Below are 13,296 nucleotides of genomic sequence, written 5' to 3' on the forward strand. Positions count from 1 at the left end.
GGTAGAATCATACGGTTGCTTGGCAAAAATGGCTAAAATTAAATTTGTCTAGATAGACAATTGCCACGTTTCATAGTTCTAGTCACTCGAACATTCACTCTCTCCGCAAGTGAAAAACTACAGTACAGTGGAAAACTTCCGGTTTCGGCGTTTCCCGTTTACTGTGCAGTTTTTCTTTTTCTTTTTCAAACAAAAAATTAGCTCCACAGTTCACAGTTTTAAAATGAGGACCTGCAACAGTCCACGTTTATTCATAATTTAAAACAATTTGTTCTCGAAACACATCGTAGTACGTGATATAGTAGGTAAGTAGTAAGTAACAACAAGAAATGAATTGCTAACGCGATGCGTCATACGACAAACACTAACATTAAAGAATACATTTTAACGAGCTCACAAATTCTTCGAATATCGAAACGGGTTGTTGTTGTTGTTGGGATGATGATACACCAAAGCTCTCGTTTTCTTAATTGCCAATCAGCTCCATCACGTCCAGTCCGGATGAACGGTAGTTGAGGAGCGGCAGATATCGTGTCATTTGCTGATAGTTAATCGCCTTCCACTGGGTGTGGATTTCCACCGTTTCGAGCGCTTGTTTCACTCCTTGGGTGGCCTTGGCAAAGATGTTTTGCTTTTTCTCGATCAGGTCCTTAAGTTCGGTAAGCTCCTTCATGGTGGACATTTGGTCAGCCAAAGGCTTGAGGTAACGGGACAGTCGTGAGGTGTCAGGAGCTAAGCTGGAAGGGAAGAGAAAAAAGGTTAGTGGATCTAAAACTGCTAACTCGAACAACAACTTACTAGTTATAGATTTCTTCGACATTTTCTAGCAGGAAAGTTTTCGCTAGATGGAATCCAACATCGGCCTTGGCGACATTTGCGAATACTATGACGGAGTCCTGCTTGCGAACACCTGAGGTACTGTTGAGCGACCAAAGAAGGAACCTCTCAGTCAGCCAAACTTCGCGGGTACAAGCCAAAGATCCAATGATCGTAATCTTCTCAGATCCTACGTTGCTCTTGAGGTATCGTTGCCACAGGAAATTCCATTCGGCTTCCTTTCCATTGCGAATTGCGTTACAGTAGACGACAGAGCGCAGATCTCGTGGTATAGGGTTGGTTACATCTGGATCTTCGACGGCCATCCATTCAGCGAACAATGCCTTCGAGCGATCACCACAATCTCCTACGTCGAATTTGCAAGCCCAGCCTGCGATTTGTACGACTTGTTTTGTGGCGTCCAGTCGATCACTCGCAGGCCGATTGGCATCGAAGATCTTCAAGCGGTCATAGATTGGTTCGAGAATGAATTGAATATAACTTCGGAATACGGCATAAACGGGGGTTCGTTTCAGCAGTCGGTTTAATGTGTTCAAATTTCTGAGAGCTGCTCTCCATGGAATAAACTCTACCTCCTGGTGGAGATAGTTGATCATGGCAAAAGCAATTCCATATTCTTGTGATCCAGTCCAAGCCAAATCCATGGCATCGTCGATAAGTTGAGCACGATTGGCCAGACTAATCGTATTATAGCTTTCACTGTTCAGTTGTTTGACGATAAGCCGATAGTTTTGTTTGTCATACTTGAGCTTGTACAGACCCGCTAGCTGAACATTGAATAACACCCATTCGTCTTTACCTGGAAGATTGCGAACTACTTTCAGTGGACCCTTTCTCGAATCACTTTGTCCACACTTCATCCAATCCTTGGTGGCGGTATCTTCGAAATTGGGGTTTTCCGATGTAACATAGGTCAGGGGAATCCACCAACAATAGTCAGTGAAGTTTTGCTGTTGATCACGGTCCGAGAGGAATCGAACTTGGCTGAGTTCAGCTGTTTTGTTGTCGTAGTTTCGGTTAACCGTAACTACTGGATAGCCAGTTTGAAGAGTCCACGAGTCCATTACCGTTTTGACATCGATATCAGCTGGGAGGACACCGTTTTTGTGTGCCTCTTCGGTCAAGGCAGCCCAGAGGTCGTTCTGCTCGGCGTTGCCGTATTTGTGCTTCTTCAGATAAAGCCGAACACCGTTACGGAAAGTTTCCTCTCCTAGGAACAAATGCATCATGCGGATGACCTAAAAAAAAGTTATCGTTTAAAAGATTCTTTAACAAAGTGTACAACAACTCACCGTTGAACCCTTCTCGTAGGATATAGCGTCGAAGATCTGTGAAATCTGATTTGGGTGTCCAATTTCAACCGAAACTGGATGGCTGCTGATCAAAGAATCGAACTTGAAGATATCCAAAGCATTACCGACAGATTCTTCCTCGAGGGCATGCCATTCAGGGTGCAAATATTCTACTCCCAAGCTGGCCACATACGTAGCAAATCCTTCATTCAGCCACAAATCGGTCCACCACTTCATCGTAACTAGATTGCCGAACCATTGATGGGCCAACTCATGAGCAATTACTGAAGCCACACGGTGTTTGTTACTGGCGGTTGAAATATTCGGATGATACAGCAGGGCGGTTTCCCGGTAGGTGATCAAACCCCAATTTTCCATGGCACCAGCGGAGAAATCCGGAATAGCAATCATGTCGATCTTGGGCAGCGGGAACTTCTCATCGAAGTACTCCTCGTAAAAGCGAGTCACTCGAGGTCCAACATCCCGAGCGTAATCCACCTGATCGATGGCATCGCGACGAGCCCAAATCTTGAACAACACATCACCTTCCTCGTGGGTCATAGCTTCGCGATACTCAAAATCATTAACCGAATAGGCCACCAAGTAGGTTGACATCGGAACCGTCGTATCGAAATGGTCCATCACCCAATCGGCCGGGCTAGTCATCGGTTCCGTCCGGTTGACTGGCATGTTACTGAGGGCAGTCAAGTTCTTGTGATGGCCGAGAGAAACGTCGAAGGTCGCCTTCATTTCCGGCTCGTCGAAGCAAGGGAACGCCTCACGAGCATAGGTTGGCTCAAACTGGGTAACTGAGAGCCATCTGAAATGAAAATACGTTTGAACATCTGTCAACTAAAGGAGTTCAACGGATCACTTACACCTTTTTCTGAGACTTCTGATCCATATAGCTGCTGCGGTAGTAACCCAGTAAGCCGGTTCCCAAAGCACCCTGGAATAGAATGGACAGCTCGTAACGGAGGCCCTTCTTCATCGTTTCCCCGGTATGGAAAACCACGTAGTCGTTATCGGTAATGTACTGAACTTTTTTGATCTCTAGCGGCTTGGAGCTTTCGCTACCGGACGACGACGACGGAGGAAGTTCAACTAGTTGGATTGCGCTTTCCGTCAGGTTGAGATTCTTGGAGTGCAGCGTGATGTTGGAGGCATCCTCATCGCAAACCATCTGTTAAAAAATAATTAGAAAAATCAATACGCTGAACTGATCAGGGCTTCGAGGACTCAACTTACCCTTATTAGAACATTGCCGAAGAAGGCGAAACCATTCTCGTCGCCCAGATGGGTCAGCACCTGCAGGGTGTAGTGCTCCGGATGGAAGGCCTTCGGTAGCCGATAGCTGGTGTAGGTATCTTCGCTGGATATGGCGGCTGTGTAGCCGTTGACTAGAACTATCACGGTAGAGAGCACGGCTAGCCCGACTAGAACTGGATGGCACGCAGCCATGATGGTGTTGGTGGTTTACTGGAAGAAATGCAAAAAAAGGTAGTGATACTTTTAAAATTAAATTATCTGAATTGGAATTAACTCTTCACTCTTTTAAATAGATTATATCGAAAAGTGAATCAAAGTTACTGTAGTACTTAGAAATGTTCTATGGCGGCCGTTAAAAGAATTTATGAGATTTCCAGGTATTTCTGCAGAACACTAAAGCGTCCTGAAGAGTAATTGCTAGGGAAATGGCACACGCATTAAATGACAAGCAAATGATTCTATTTGGAAAATGTTATCTCTGTATGTTTGGATAGCGTGCCGCTATTAAACCTATCCCCATTCTGATACCTGAAATATCGGCGATTTCATGTTTCATACAAAAAGAAGTATATAGCAAAACAAATTAACTCTGGCTTGAAATCGGATGACCTGTCCCGCATTTGTGGGACCTATGGCTACCTTAGCATGAATGTTATATTTGATGCGATTTCTTCTCTATCACTTCAAAAATATTTGCATTGTAAAGTATATGAGGTGTCAGAGCCAAATGGGTATGAGTTCAAAAATGATCGAATTTGAATAAATGATGCCGAAATTCGCCAAAATCATGAGTTCGATTCCGATTACCTTAACGGCGATGAAAATAATGAGTGTGAGAGAGATGGAAACAAACATATTTTTAGTAAAAATTTTAAGTAGTGCAAATCATATTTTTAAATCCGTTTTCACTTTCAAAACATATCAAAATGTTATCTTCCTCCCAACCAGATCAATAGTAAGTAGAACAGAATTCCAAGAAGATTGCGTGAAAACAGAAAGCTTATATTTTTAAAGCTTCAAATTTTTTTTGTTTTACGCCACAGACAACTGGACGTACATTTCCCGATTAGACAGTTTAGCAGATTAAAAAACCATTTTGAACAATTAAAATAAAAAAAATCAATAAGTGCACTAAATATTATTAAACTTTTTAAATTACTATCAATATGACAGACTCCTTGGAAAAGGCATAATAAAAGCCGAAACGTCGGATGAAGAGATAAAAACCTTTTTAAGATGTTTTCTTGACTAAAATCAATTTGTTCAAATAACATTTTTTTCATCTCAACTCAATTTTTTGACATTTTCTCATAGGCGTCGTGTGAAAGTGTGGATAAGCAGTATATCGGCTGATTTGCAGGCCAAAAATCCGGACTATTTTGTCCGCAAATCCAAGCTATTTTAACTCAAAACCTAGCAAAATCCGGCAAGTTATTAACCAGCAATTATTCGACACCAAATCAAGAAAGAAACTGGACCGGGTTCCTTCTTCTACCTCCTCAAATTTGGTATCAAATATTCGGGCAAATCCGGGTAAAATCGGGCAATCTGGTAAGCTTATTATAAGTGCTCATTGAGTTATGGTTATTTTACTTGAGTTATGGTTTAATTACTCATTAAACATTTTATACGTTCAACTAGAAAACTATGTATGTACTGAATGGAATTTCTTCGAAATCATCAATCAAATTGTCTCACTTGATTGGAAACAAATGTTTTCTTTCCATAGACAAGGAAGAAGGATATGATGGCACGCTTCATCAGAGTGGCATACACAGCCAACATGTGACAGACCATGTTAACACCATTGCTGATTGATGATGGTCACCATTTTTTTCTGGCTTCTGGTAGAGCAAAAAGTCACATCCAATTGAATCAACCGACTGAAGGTGATTCCACCTCCATGTACCTCTTTGAACAAAACTCATGTTGAGATAAGCGAAAACAAACGGGTGATTTTGCATTTATGCAAATCAATCACTTTCTTTCGACTGTTGATTGTTGTATTTCAATCGGCTGATTCGAAGCTGGAAATGAATATAAATGTTTTCTTTTCCTCACCCGCAGTTTACAATCGGTGCCTTTTTTGTCTACATTTGGGCAGTACCGAAACATATGTATGTTAATAGACTGTGTTGTACAGCGTAAATAATTGTGGTATAACATTGTGAGCTGGGAATTCAATTCCCCGATTTAACTTAAAAACTGAAATAGGGTAACGGACTTATTTTGGACCGGGTACATATTTTGGACCACCTTGCCGCTTTTTTTCTAATATTTCTCTCATACATCATTAGAAACATGAAAATTTTAACAAATATAGTTAAAGCTCCTCCTTATGATTCTAATCATATCTAAGATTCCATTTAAATAAGCTGGTTAGAGATACAAAATTGAGAATAAAGTTTTGATTTTTCACAGTTGGGCCAAATCAAGCCCATTTCAGGAGGACGTGCCATTATTGGAGTCAACTTTCAAGAGGTTTTCTGCATAGCTGTGATGAATTTAACAACTACAAACATGTTCACAGCTATGATTAAACACATGATAACTGGTTTGCAAGCTCGAAGAACCAAAAAAACTTGTTTTAATAGAAATTTAACCCATGTCGAAAATAGGTCCAACTAAATTCCTTAGGGACTTATTTTGGACCACCCAACATAACCTGAATATTAAATTGCTGTCAAATGTTCATGAACTTAATAAAATGTTGTTCGGTGATATGAAAAGAATTATGTACACTTTTTCAATTGCTTATTATAAATTAAATTTAGAATTTTCGCTTTATTTTATTTAATCAACTCGCCAAAGCTCAAACCTACCTTTGGACGGGGTTCAATTCAATCGGCATAAAACTAAGCCAATCATTCTTTTAACTTACTTTTTGTGCACTATGCTTCAAATTACGTTAATCTTACAATCTACATTAAAAGCAACACGGTGTCTTTGGTGGAACGATTTTATTTATCGAAAATTAGCATCGCTAATTTTTGCACCATTCAAAAGCTGGGACTTTCCCCTTTCATTTGAGCCCAAATGTGAAATAATCCACCGGGGGGTCTAGAACATTTTATTTTTTTGAAGATTTTTTAACCTTTTTAACGGTTTTTTTCAAAGTCAAAATCGTACTTATCACTGTGGAAATGATTGTCTTTCCTTTAGCGCAAATCCAACATCATATGTCAATAACATGATTTAATAGGAAATTTCCCTGGCTACAATTTTGTAGAAGACATCAAAGTGATACAAATTAAGAGAAAAAAATTGGACTGTCACAAAAAGAGTGATTATTATTTCATTTGAAAAATCTAATAAAACTTCTCACCACTGATTTTACTAAGACCAGAAAAAGTATTCTACGAGCTAAGTTATTGATTGTAGAGTGTATCAATGTTCAAAACGGTTTATTTACATTAAAAATCAATCTTTTACATGAAATTGATCAGGATCATCTGAAGTTATGAACATTTTTGTGGTTTTATTATTCCGGAACAAATATCAAATTCTTTTTTTTCACTCCCATTTTTCCAAAAATCCCGAAGTGGGGAATAAATAAAGTTTAAAATATTTTAAACAAAAATTTGATACATTCTTCGAAAATTAAAACAGTTGAAAGAGCGAAAGCCAAACTGTAGATGCTGGGAGTAATATCACCTGTCGTTTGGAATTTTTTTTGTTTAAATGTTTGATCTTAATTTTCTCGATTGTTTGATTTTGTGCAATGTAGATTGTATACAAGTTTGTTGCAAGCCAGCTTTTTTTCAATTTTTTTTCCAATGTATTGAAAATTTGAATTAATTTTTATTTTAAATCCCCCCCTTCTCTCCTACTCGTGATGTTTCAACTCCTAATTACAAAAGATAGATTTCAAATTTGTTCTTATAAAAAAAAGTCACCTGCTTGACTTGAAGATTAGGTTATTCATTTCATACTTTGAGCAAAGTTACATTTTGAATAAGTGCCTAATCTGGGCAAATATATGTAGAAAAATTATTTTAAGCATTTTAAGCCACTCCTTCAAATACTGTTTATGACAAAAAATCTGATGACTTCAGATCTGAAAACTTAAAGTGAATTGAGAGAATATTTTCAGATAATAGTATTACATCAAATCAACCTTTAAAATTGTTGAAAACAAAGTTGATGTTGAGATTTTGTAATCTTTTTTTTTCCTTTTTATCAAAAAAAAAAAACCAGTGAAAGATAATGAAAGATTAGGTTCAGTTCATGTACGTTTGAGAAAAATGAACAATCTCGAAGTTTTGCTTGAAAACTTACATAAACTCGACCACATTCTTACATACACGAGGGCGAGTGGTTCCAAAAACACTAATTTATGCAATCAAATATTAAGAATAGATTGAGTTTTTTTTTAATTTTATATATGACACTTTATCATGCTTGTGATACCCTTGTTTAAGGTTTACCAATCAATCAAAAGTAAAAAGTATGAAAACCTTCAGAAATCATCAAAAAGAATAAAAGATTTCAACCAAGATGTTTGATTTTGAAATTCAGGTGAATTATTTGAAATTTGGGCTAACTGTAAGAAGTAAATCTGATTTGTCTCCTTGTCCCAAATGTTTATTTAAAAAGTATTCAATCTAACTTAGCTCAGAATATAAATAACTAAATTTTCAAGATAAGTGGGAGACATTTTTTCAAGAATAAAACCCTACAAATGCTTATAACTTCAGATAATACTGATCAATTTCATGTAAAAGATTGATTTTTCAATGTAAATGTTTTGAACATTGATACACTGATTGATACACTCAACAATCAATAACTTAGCTCGTAGAATACTTTTTCTGGTCATAGTACAATCAGTGGTGAGAAGTTTTATTAGATTTTTCATATGAAATAATAATCACTCTGTTTGTGACAGTCCAACTCTTTTCTCTCAATTTGTATCACTTTGGTGTCTTCTACAAAATTGTAGCCAGGGAAATTTCCTATTAAATCATGTTACTGACATATGATGTTGGATTTGCGCTAAGGGAAAGACAACCGTTTTCACAGTGATTAGTATGATTTTGACTTTTAAAAAAACCGGTAGAAAGGTTAAAAAATCTTCAAAAAAATAAAATGTTCTAGACCCCCCGGTGGATTATTTCAAATTTGGGCTTAAATGAAAGGGAAAAGTCCCAGCTTTCGAATGGTGCAAAAGTTAGCGATGCTAATTTTCGAAAAATAAAGTTTTCTCCCAGAGACACCGTGAGCAACTGTTTGATAAGCAGACGTCAAAAATAACGAGCCTAATGTCAAAAGCTACAGCTTAAAGAAGCTTAAAAACATGAAAAAACTGGACATGCACCAATTTTTTATTGAGTCGTTATTTTATGCTTCATGAAAAATTATTGACAGTTTGGTCTAAAAGTAACATCTAGACAGGGTTGATTATCGAGAAAAAAAAAATATACTTGGTTAGGTAGAAAAGACGAAATGTAAACCCCGTTTCAAGGATGAGAGAAAAAACTGGCTTTTATTTAGATGGTTGAAAAAAGATCGCATAATTGTCGCACATTTTTTATCTTTTTTGAATTTCTGTCTTCTACAGAAATGAAGCCAAATGAAATCCACTAAGGTTTTGAAAGTCAAAATGCATCAATTTATGTCGCGGAGTTCATGATGTCAGACATTCTTCACTTATTATTGGGTCACCTGAAAAAGATATGCGTTCTAAACATTGATCCTAAAGATAAGCCAACTGGCTAGTATTTAACACTGCAGAACGAATTCCGTCGAGATGAATGAATTAACGTCAACAAGACAAAACTTGACTACAAGAATAAGAAAGGAATAGATTAACTGAATTATTAGAATAATTGAGCATCAATCGCTGTCGTAATAATGGCAAAATTAAAAAAAAATCTTAGTAAATTTAAGGGTGGTCCAAAATAGGTCCAAAGGGTGGTCCAAAAAAGAAACCTGGTGGTCCAAAATACCGACCAGAGTTATTATCGGAGAAACGAGTTTGTAGGTTTAAATCTTGTTACTTTGCAACAAACGACGATATGTTTCGATAGAAAAAGCCTTGATCTTCATAATGAACGGATAAAGCAGTCAAAAATTGTGACATATACTTTATTATTTCAGAAAATAACATAGTCACTTCCCAAAGCGGTCCAAAATAGGTCCGTTACCCTATATAAAAAAATATCACTGAAATTTTTACCTAAGCAAAACTTATAATCGCAACTAGACAAATGACGAATCGTAAAGAAAATCACGTGAACGCCGCCGTCGTTTCTCAAAACAATGGGCGGCAATCGCAAACCAATATTCATAAAGCGCAGCAAATGCCGGCCAGTTAATTAGAATGCTAATCGTGGACGCCGTAACCAATTCCGAATGGGGAATCCATTTCACGTCGTTTCCGCAACTGAGCCGTAACGTATCGTACACGCCATTGAACTTGACTTTCAGCGAGTTCTTTTCCTTGGAAATTACCTACCAAGTGAAGTGTTTGTTTTTTTTTCTTTCTAGTTCAAAAGACTGTGCTGATTGAACTGTGCCGGTTTCTTTCTGATGTATTTCGTGTATTTGAAAACATAGTCTTAATTTTTTTTGTAAGATCCTTAAGATAGGCTCTCCATTGCATTCTATTCATCTTGAAATTTAAGATCTTATCGATATTTAGAGTTCTATAATGCATGAGACTTTGAATAAAAAATATTTTTATAGAAACTCCCTTAACTCTCTTGAAATCTTACACATTTTTATTTTTGTTTTAATATTCGCCTGACTTGATGAATTTGAGTTAATAGAAAATTTAAATGTTTGAAGATTCACGCTGCCTTTGTTCTATGGCCAATGCTTGTACTGATGTCTCTCGAAACATGAATTCAGTGGCCTATTCCATAACTTTGTGACTAAGTCACTCAGAATATTTGTGGGGTTTTCAGCTTCGAAGATACAATCATTCAACAATTATCAATAAAGAATGATACGGTCAAAATTTGGTCAAGGGTGTAAATCGGTGAAATCGTTTATTTTAAAAATCAAATTAAATTTCTTTTTCAAGTTTAATTAGTATAAAATTCAGGAAAAATATTCAGTTAGGCTTCCGCTTTTCCAAATCCGAATTGCCGGACCGTACACTTAACCCCTGCCATCAGATTTTGTACAGCCACCTTGTCCACCTTCTTCGCCGCAGAAAGCCAGTTTGCCTTGAACTGCTGCTCGTCCTTAGCAGTTTTTTGGGTCTTCTTTAGGTTCCGCTTAACAATAGCCCAGTATTTCTCAATTGGGCGGAGCTCTGGCGTGTTGGGAGGGTTCCTTGGGAAACACCTGCACGTTGTTGGCGGCGTAACACTCCATGGCCTTTTTACCGTAATGGCAAGATGCCAAATCCGGCCAAAACAGTACGGAACAACCGAGTTTCTTCAGGAAAGGCAGCAGAAGTTTATTCAAACACTCTTTCACGTAAATTTCTTGGTTGACAGTCCCGGAAGCTATGAAAATGCTGCTTTTCAAGCCACAGATACAGATGGCTTTCCAAACCAGATATTTCTTCGCGAACTTTGACAGTGCTTGAAAATATCTGCTACCTTTCCCCTTCCTTTTGCCGTATAAAACTCGTGTCCCGGAAGCTGCTTGTAGTCGGCTTTGACGTAGGTTTCGTCGTCCATTACCACGCAGTCAAACTTCGTCAGCATCGTCGTGTACAGCCTCCGGTATCGCGCTTTGGCCGTCGTATTTTGTTTATCATCGCGATTTGGAGTCACTACCTTCTTGTAAGTCGATAGTCCGGCTCGTTTTTTGACTCGATGCACGGTTGTAGACGATACACCCAGCTTATTTGCGGCATCTCTGAGAGAGAGAGGTTAGGGTTTCGCTTGAAACTACCGGCAACTCTCTTTGTCGTCTCAGCGGCTTCCGGTTTTCGATTTCCCCCCGATCCAGAGTTCCTAGCTGTCGACAAACGTTCCCCAAACACTTGAATTACATTTGTAACGGTTGATTTTTCAACTTTTAGCGATTTTGCCAGCTTTGCGTGCGAGTAGCTCGGATTTTTGCGATGCGTGAGCAAAATTTTGATACGCTGCTCTTCTTCCTTGGACAGCATTTTGACAACTGAAGAGTGAATTCCAAAATCAAAATAGTGGCAACATTCTACACTCTACACACACCTTCAAAATGAGGGGTGTTCAGGTTTTTTAAATGCAAAATTGAAAGAAATACGTCAAGTTGATATTGACCAAATTTTGACCGATCATCCTTTAGAAGTCAAATTTTGACTTCATATCTTCAGGGTTGCTAGCGTTTTTTCATTATGAAATTCCAAAGTTTATCCCGGGTTTTCGCCGGTTTATTCCCGGTTGAAAATTATGATTTTCCCAGTATTTTTTTTACTCGTTCATGAATTATACATTCTTGGAGATTTAAAAAATACATATGTAAAGCCCTCAAATTCTAACAATTGTTTCAAGAAATTTGTTACCCAGTATGAAATCATAAAAAACTTCGACGTCTTTCAATACGTAGCGTTTTCGCATCAAATTGACAGATTTTCATAAATTTTTTAACCGATCCAACGAAATTCACGACAAATCGATAAGCAGCCGAATGGAGCAAAATTGTGTTGCTTTTCATTTAACGTCCGATGATGTGTGAAGAAAAGTAACCCAAAACGTTACGTTAAGTTACGTAAATTAAAAAGAGTAGTTTCATTCACTGAAAATACTCAATAAGTGAAAACCGTATAGAAATGGGCATCAATTCATTGTTTTGCCCCACAATTTTGCAAGAAAAAGTTCGGTTAACTTGATCTTGAAATTTTATTGGTTTTGTGGTTTTTTGAGCCTCTGTGAAAATTTCAGTTTTTCTAGAATTTCCACAGAGTTGTAACACAAAATTGTACAGTTTGTATAGAAATATGTAGGAAGTACATCGAAATATAATATTAAATCAGTTTCTTAACTTGAACAGGAATTTGTCTTACAAACTCAAAATCATCGATTGCAGTAAAGTATTTAGCTTTTTCATAAGTGCAGTCATATTTTGTTGTACAAATCCAAAGACATGTTTTAGAAAAAAAATGTTTTTTTTATACAAAACAATAAATAACTTCAGTAGGGACCTTCATTTGTTAACTAAAGATTCGTGAAAATATAGAAAATCTTGAAGGAGACAAGGCTGAATTTAATAGTTTGAATGTAAGACGTATCAGGAACGAGAACTTAGATTTAAATTGGAGCTTGTTTTTGACACAATTTTTACATAAGACATACATATGTTGAAACTCAAAAAACTTTAAGCAATGGTTTAAGGTAGGAAAAATGAAAAAAAAAACAACACTTGCGATATAAGGCTTCGTTCTACAGGCCAATTTAAACAATAAACACAATATTGGAAAACAATATCATTTTCTGGCAAAAAAGATATTCCTTTCGTCAGAAAAATGAATCTCTGTTTAAAAACGTCTCACGTTTTCGAAGTATTTGCTTTTTGCACAAAATCATTTTATGAAACATGTATATCGAACACTGAATAATTTGACTAGAATTTTGACGAAATGAAAAAAAAAGGATTTTTACCAAACGGAATCTTTGATATAGCATAGGTCAAATAAAAATAAAGTCAGAAACTAGATAACATAAAAGATTATTAAGTAACACATTAAGAACCACGATGTTTTTTTGTTTGGTTATCTGCCTTTTCCTCCGTGGCTTGTGTCAAATAAAAATAAAGTCAGAAACTAGATAACATAAAAGATTATTAAGTAACACATTAAGAACCACGATGTTTTTTTGTTTGGTTATCTGCCTTTTCCTCCGTGGCTTGTGTGGCTAAGGGCCGCGAAGAAATCTACGCCGAGAAACACAGGAATTCGATATTCTATGTATGTATTTATCAGAAACTACTGGACCAAATTGTAAAAACATAGTATCAT

At 37.1% G+C, this 13,296-nt stretch overlaps 1 protein-coding gene across 1 annotated transcript; it reads right to left on the reverse strand.

Moving 5' to 3' along the window:
- Window positions 1–209: 209 nt before the first annotated feature.
- Window positions 210–3,630, reverse strand: LOC129739128 (aminopeptidase N-like). Its single transcript, XM_055730522.1, has 5 exons — window positions 3,378–3,630; window positions 3,008–3,312; window positions 2,130–2,949; window positions 799–2,075; window positions 210–737 (listed from the first exon to the last, which is right to left on the reverse strand). Exons 1-5 carry the CDS (start codon window positions 3,588–3,590, stop codon window positions 467–469), a joined length of 2,886 nt encoding a protein of 961 aa, XP_055586497.1. The 5' UTR covers window positions 3,591–3,630; the 3' UTR covers window positions 210–466.
- Window positions 3,631–13,296: the final 9,666 nt, after the last annotated feature.

The sequence above is a fragment of the Uranotaenia lowii genome, chromosome 1, assembly GCF_029784155.1.
Source record: "Uranotaenia lowii strain MFRU-FL chromosome 1, ASM2978415v1, whole genome shotgun sequence".
NCBI classification, from domain to species: Eukaryota; Metazoa; Arthropoda; class Insecta; order Diptera; family Culicidae; genus Uranotaenia; species Uranotaenia lowii.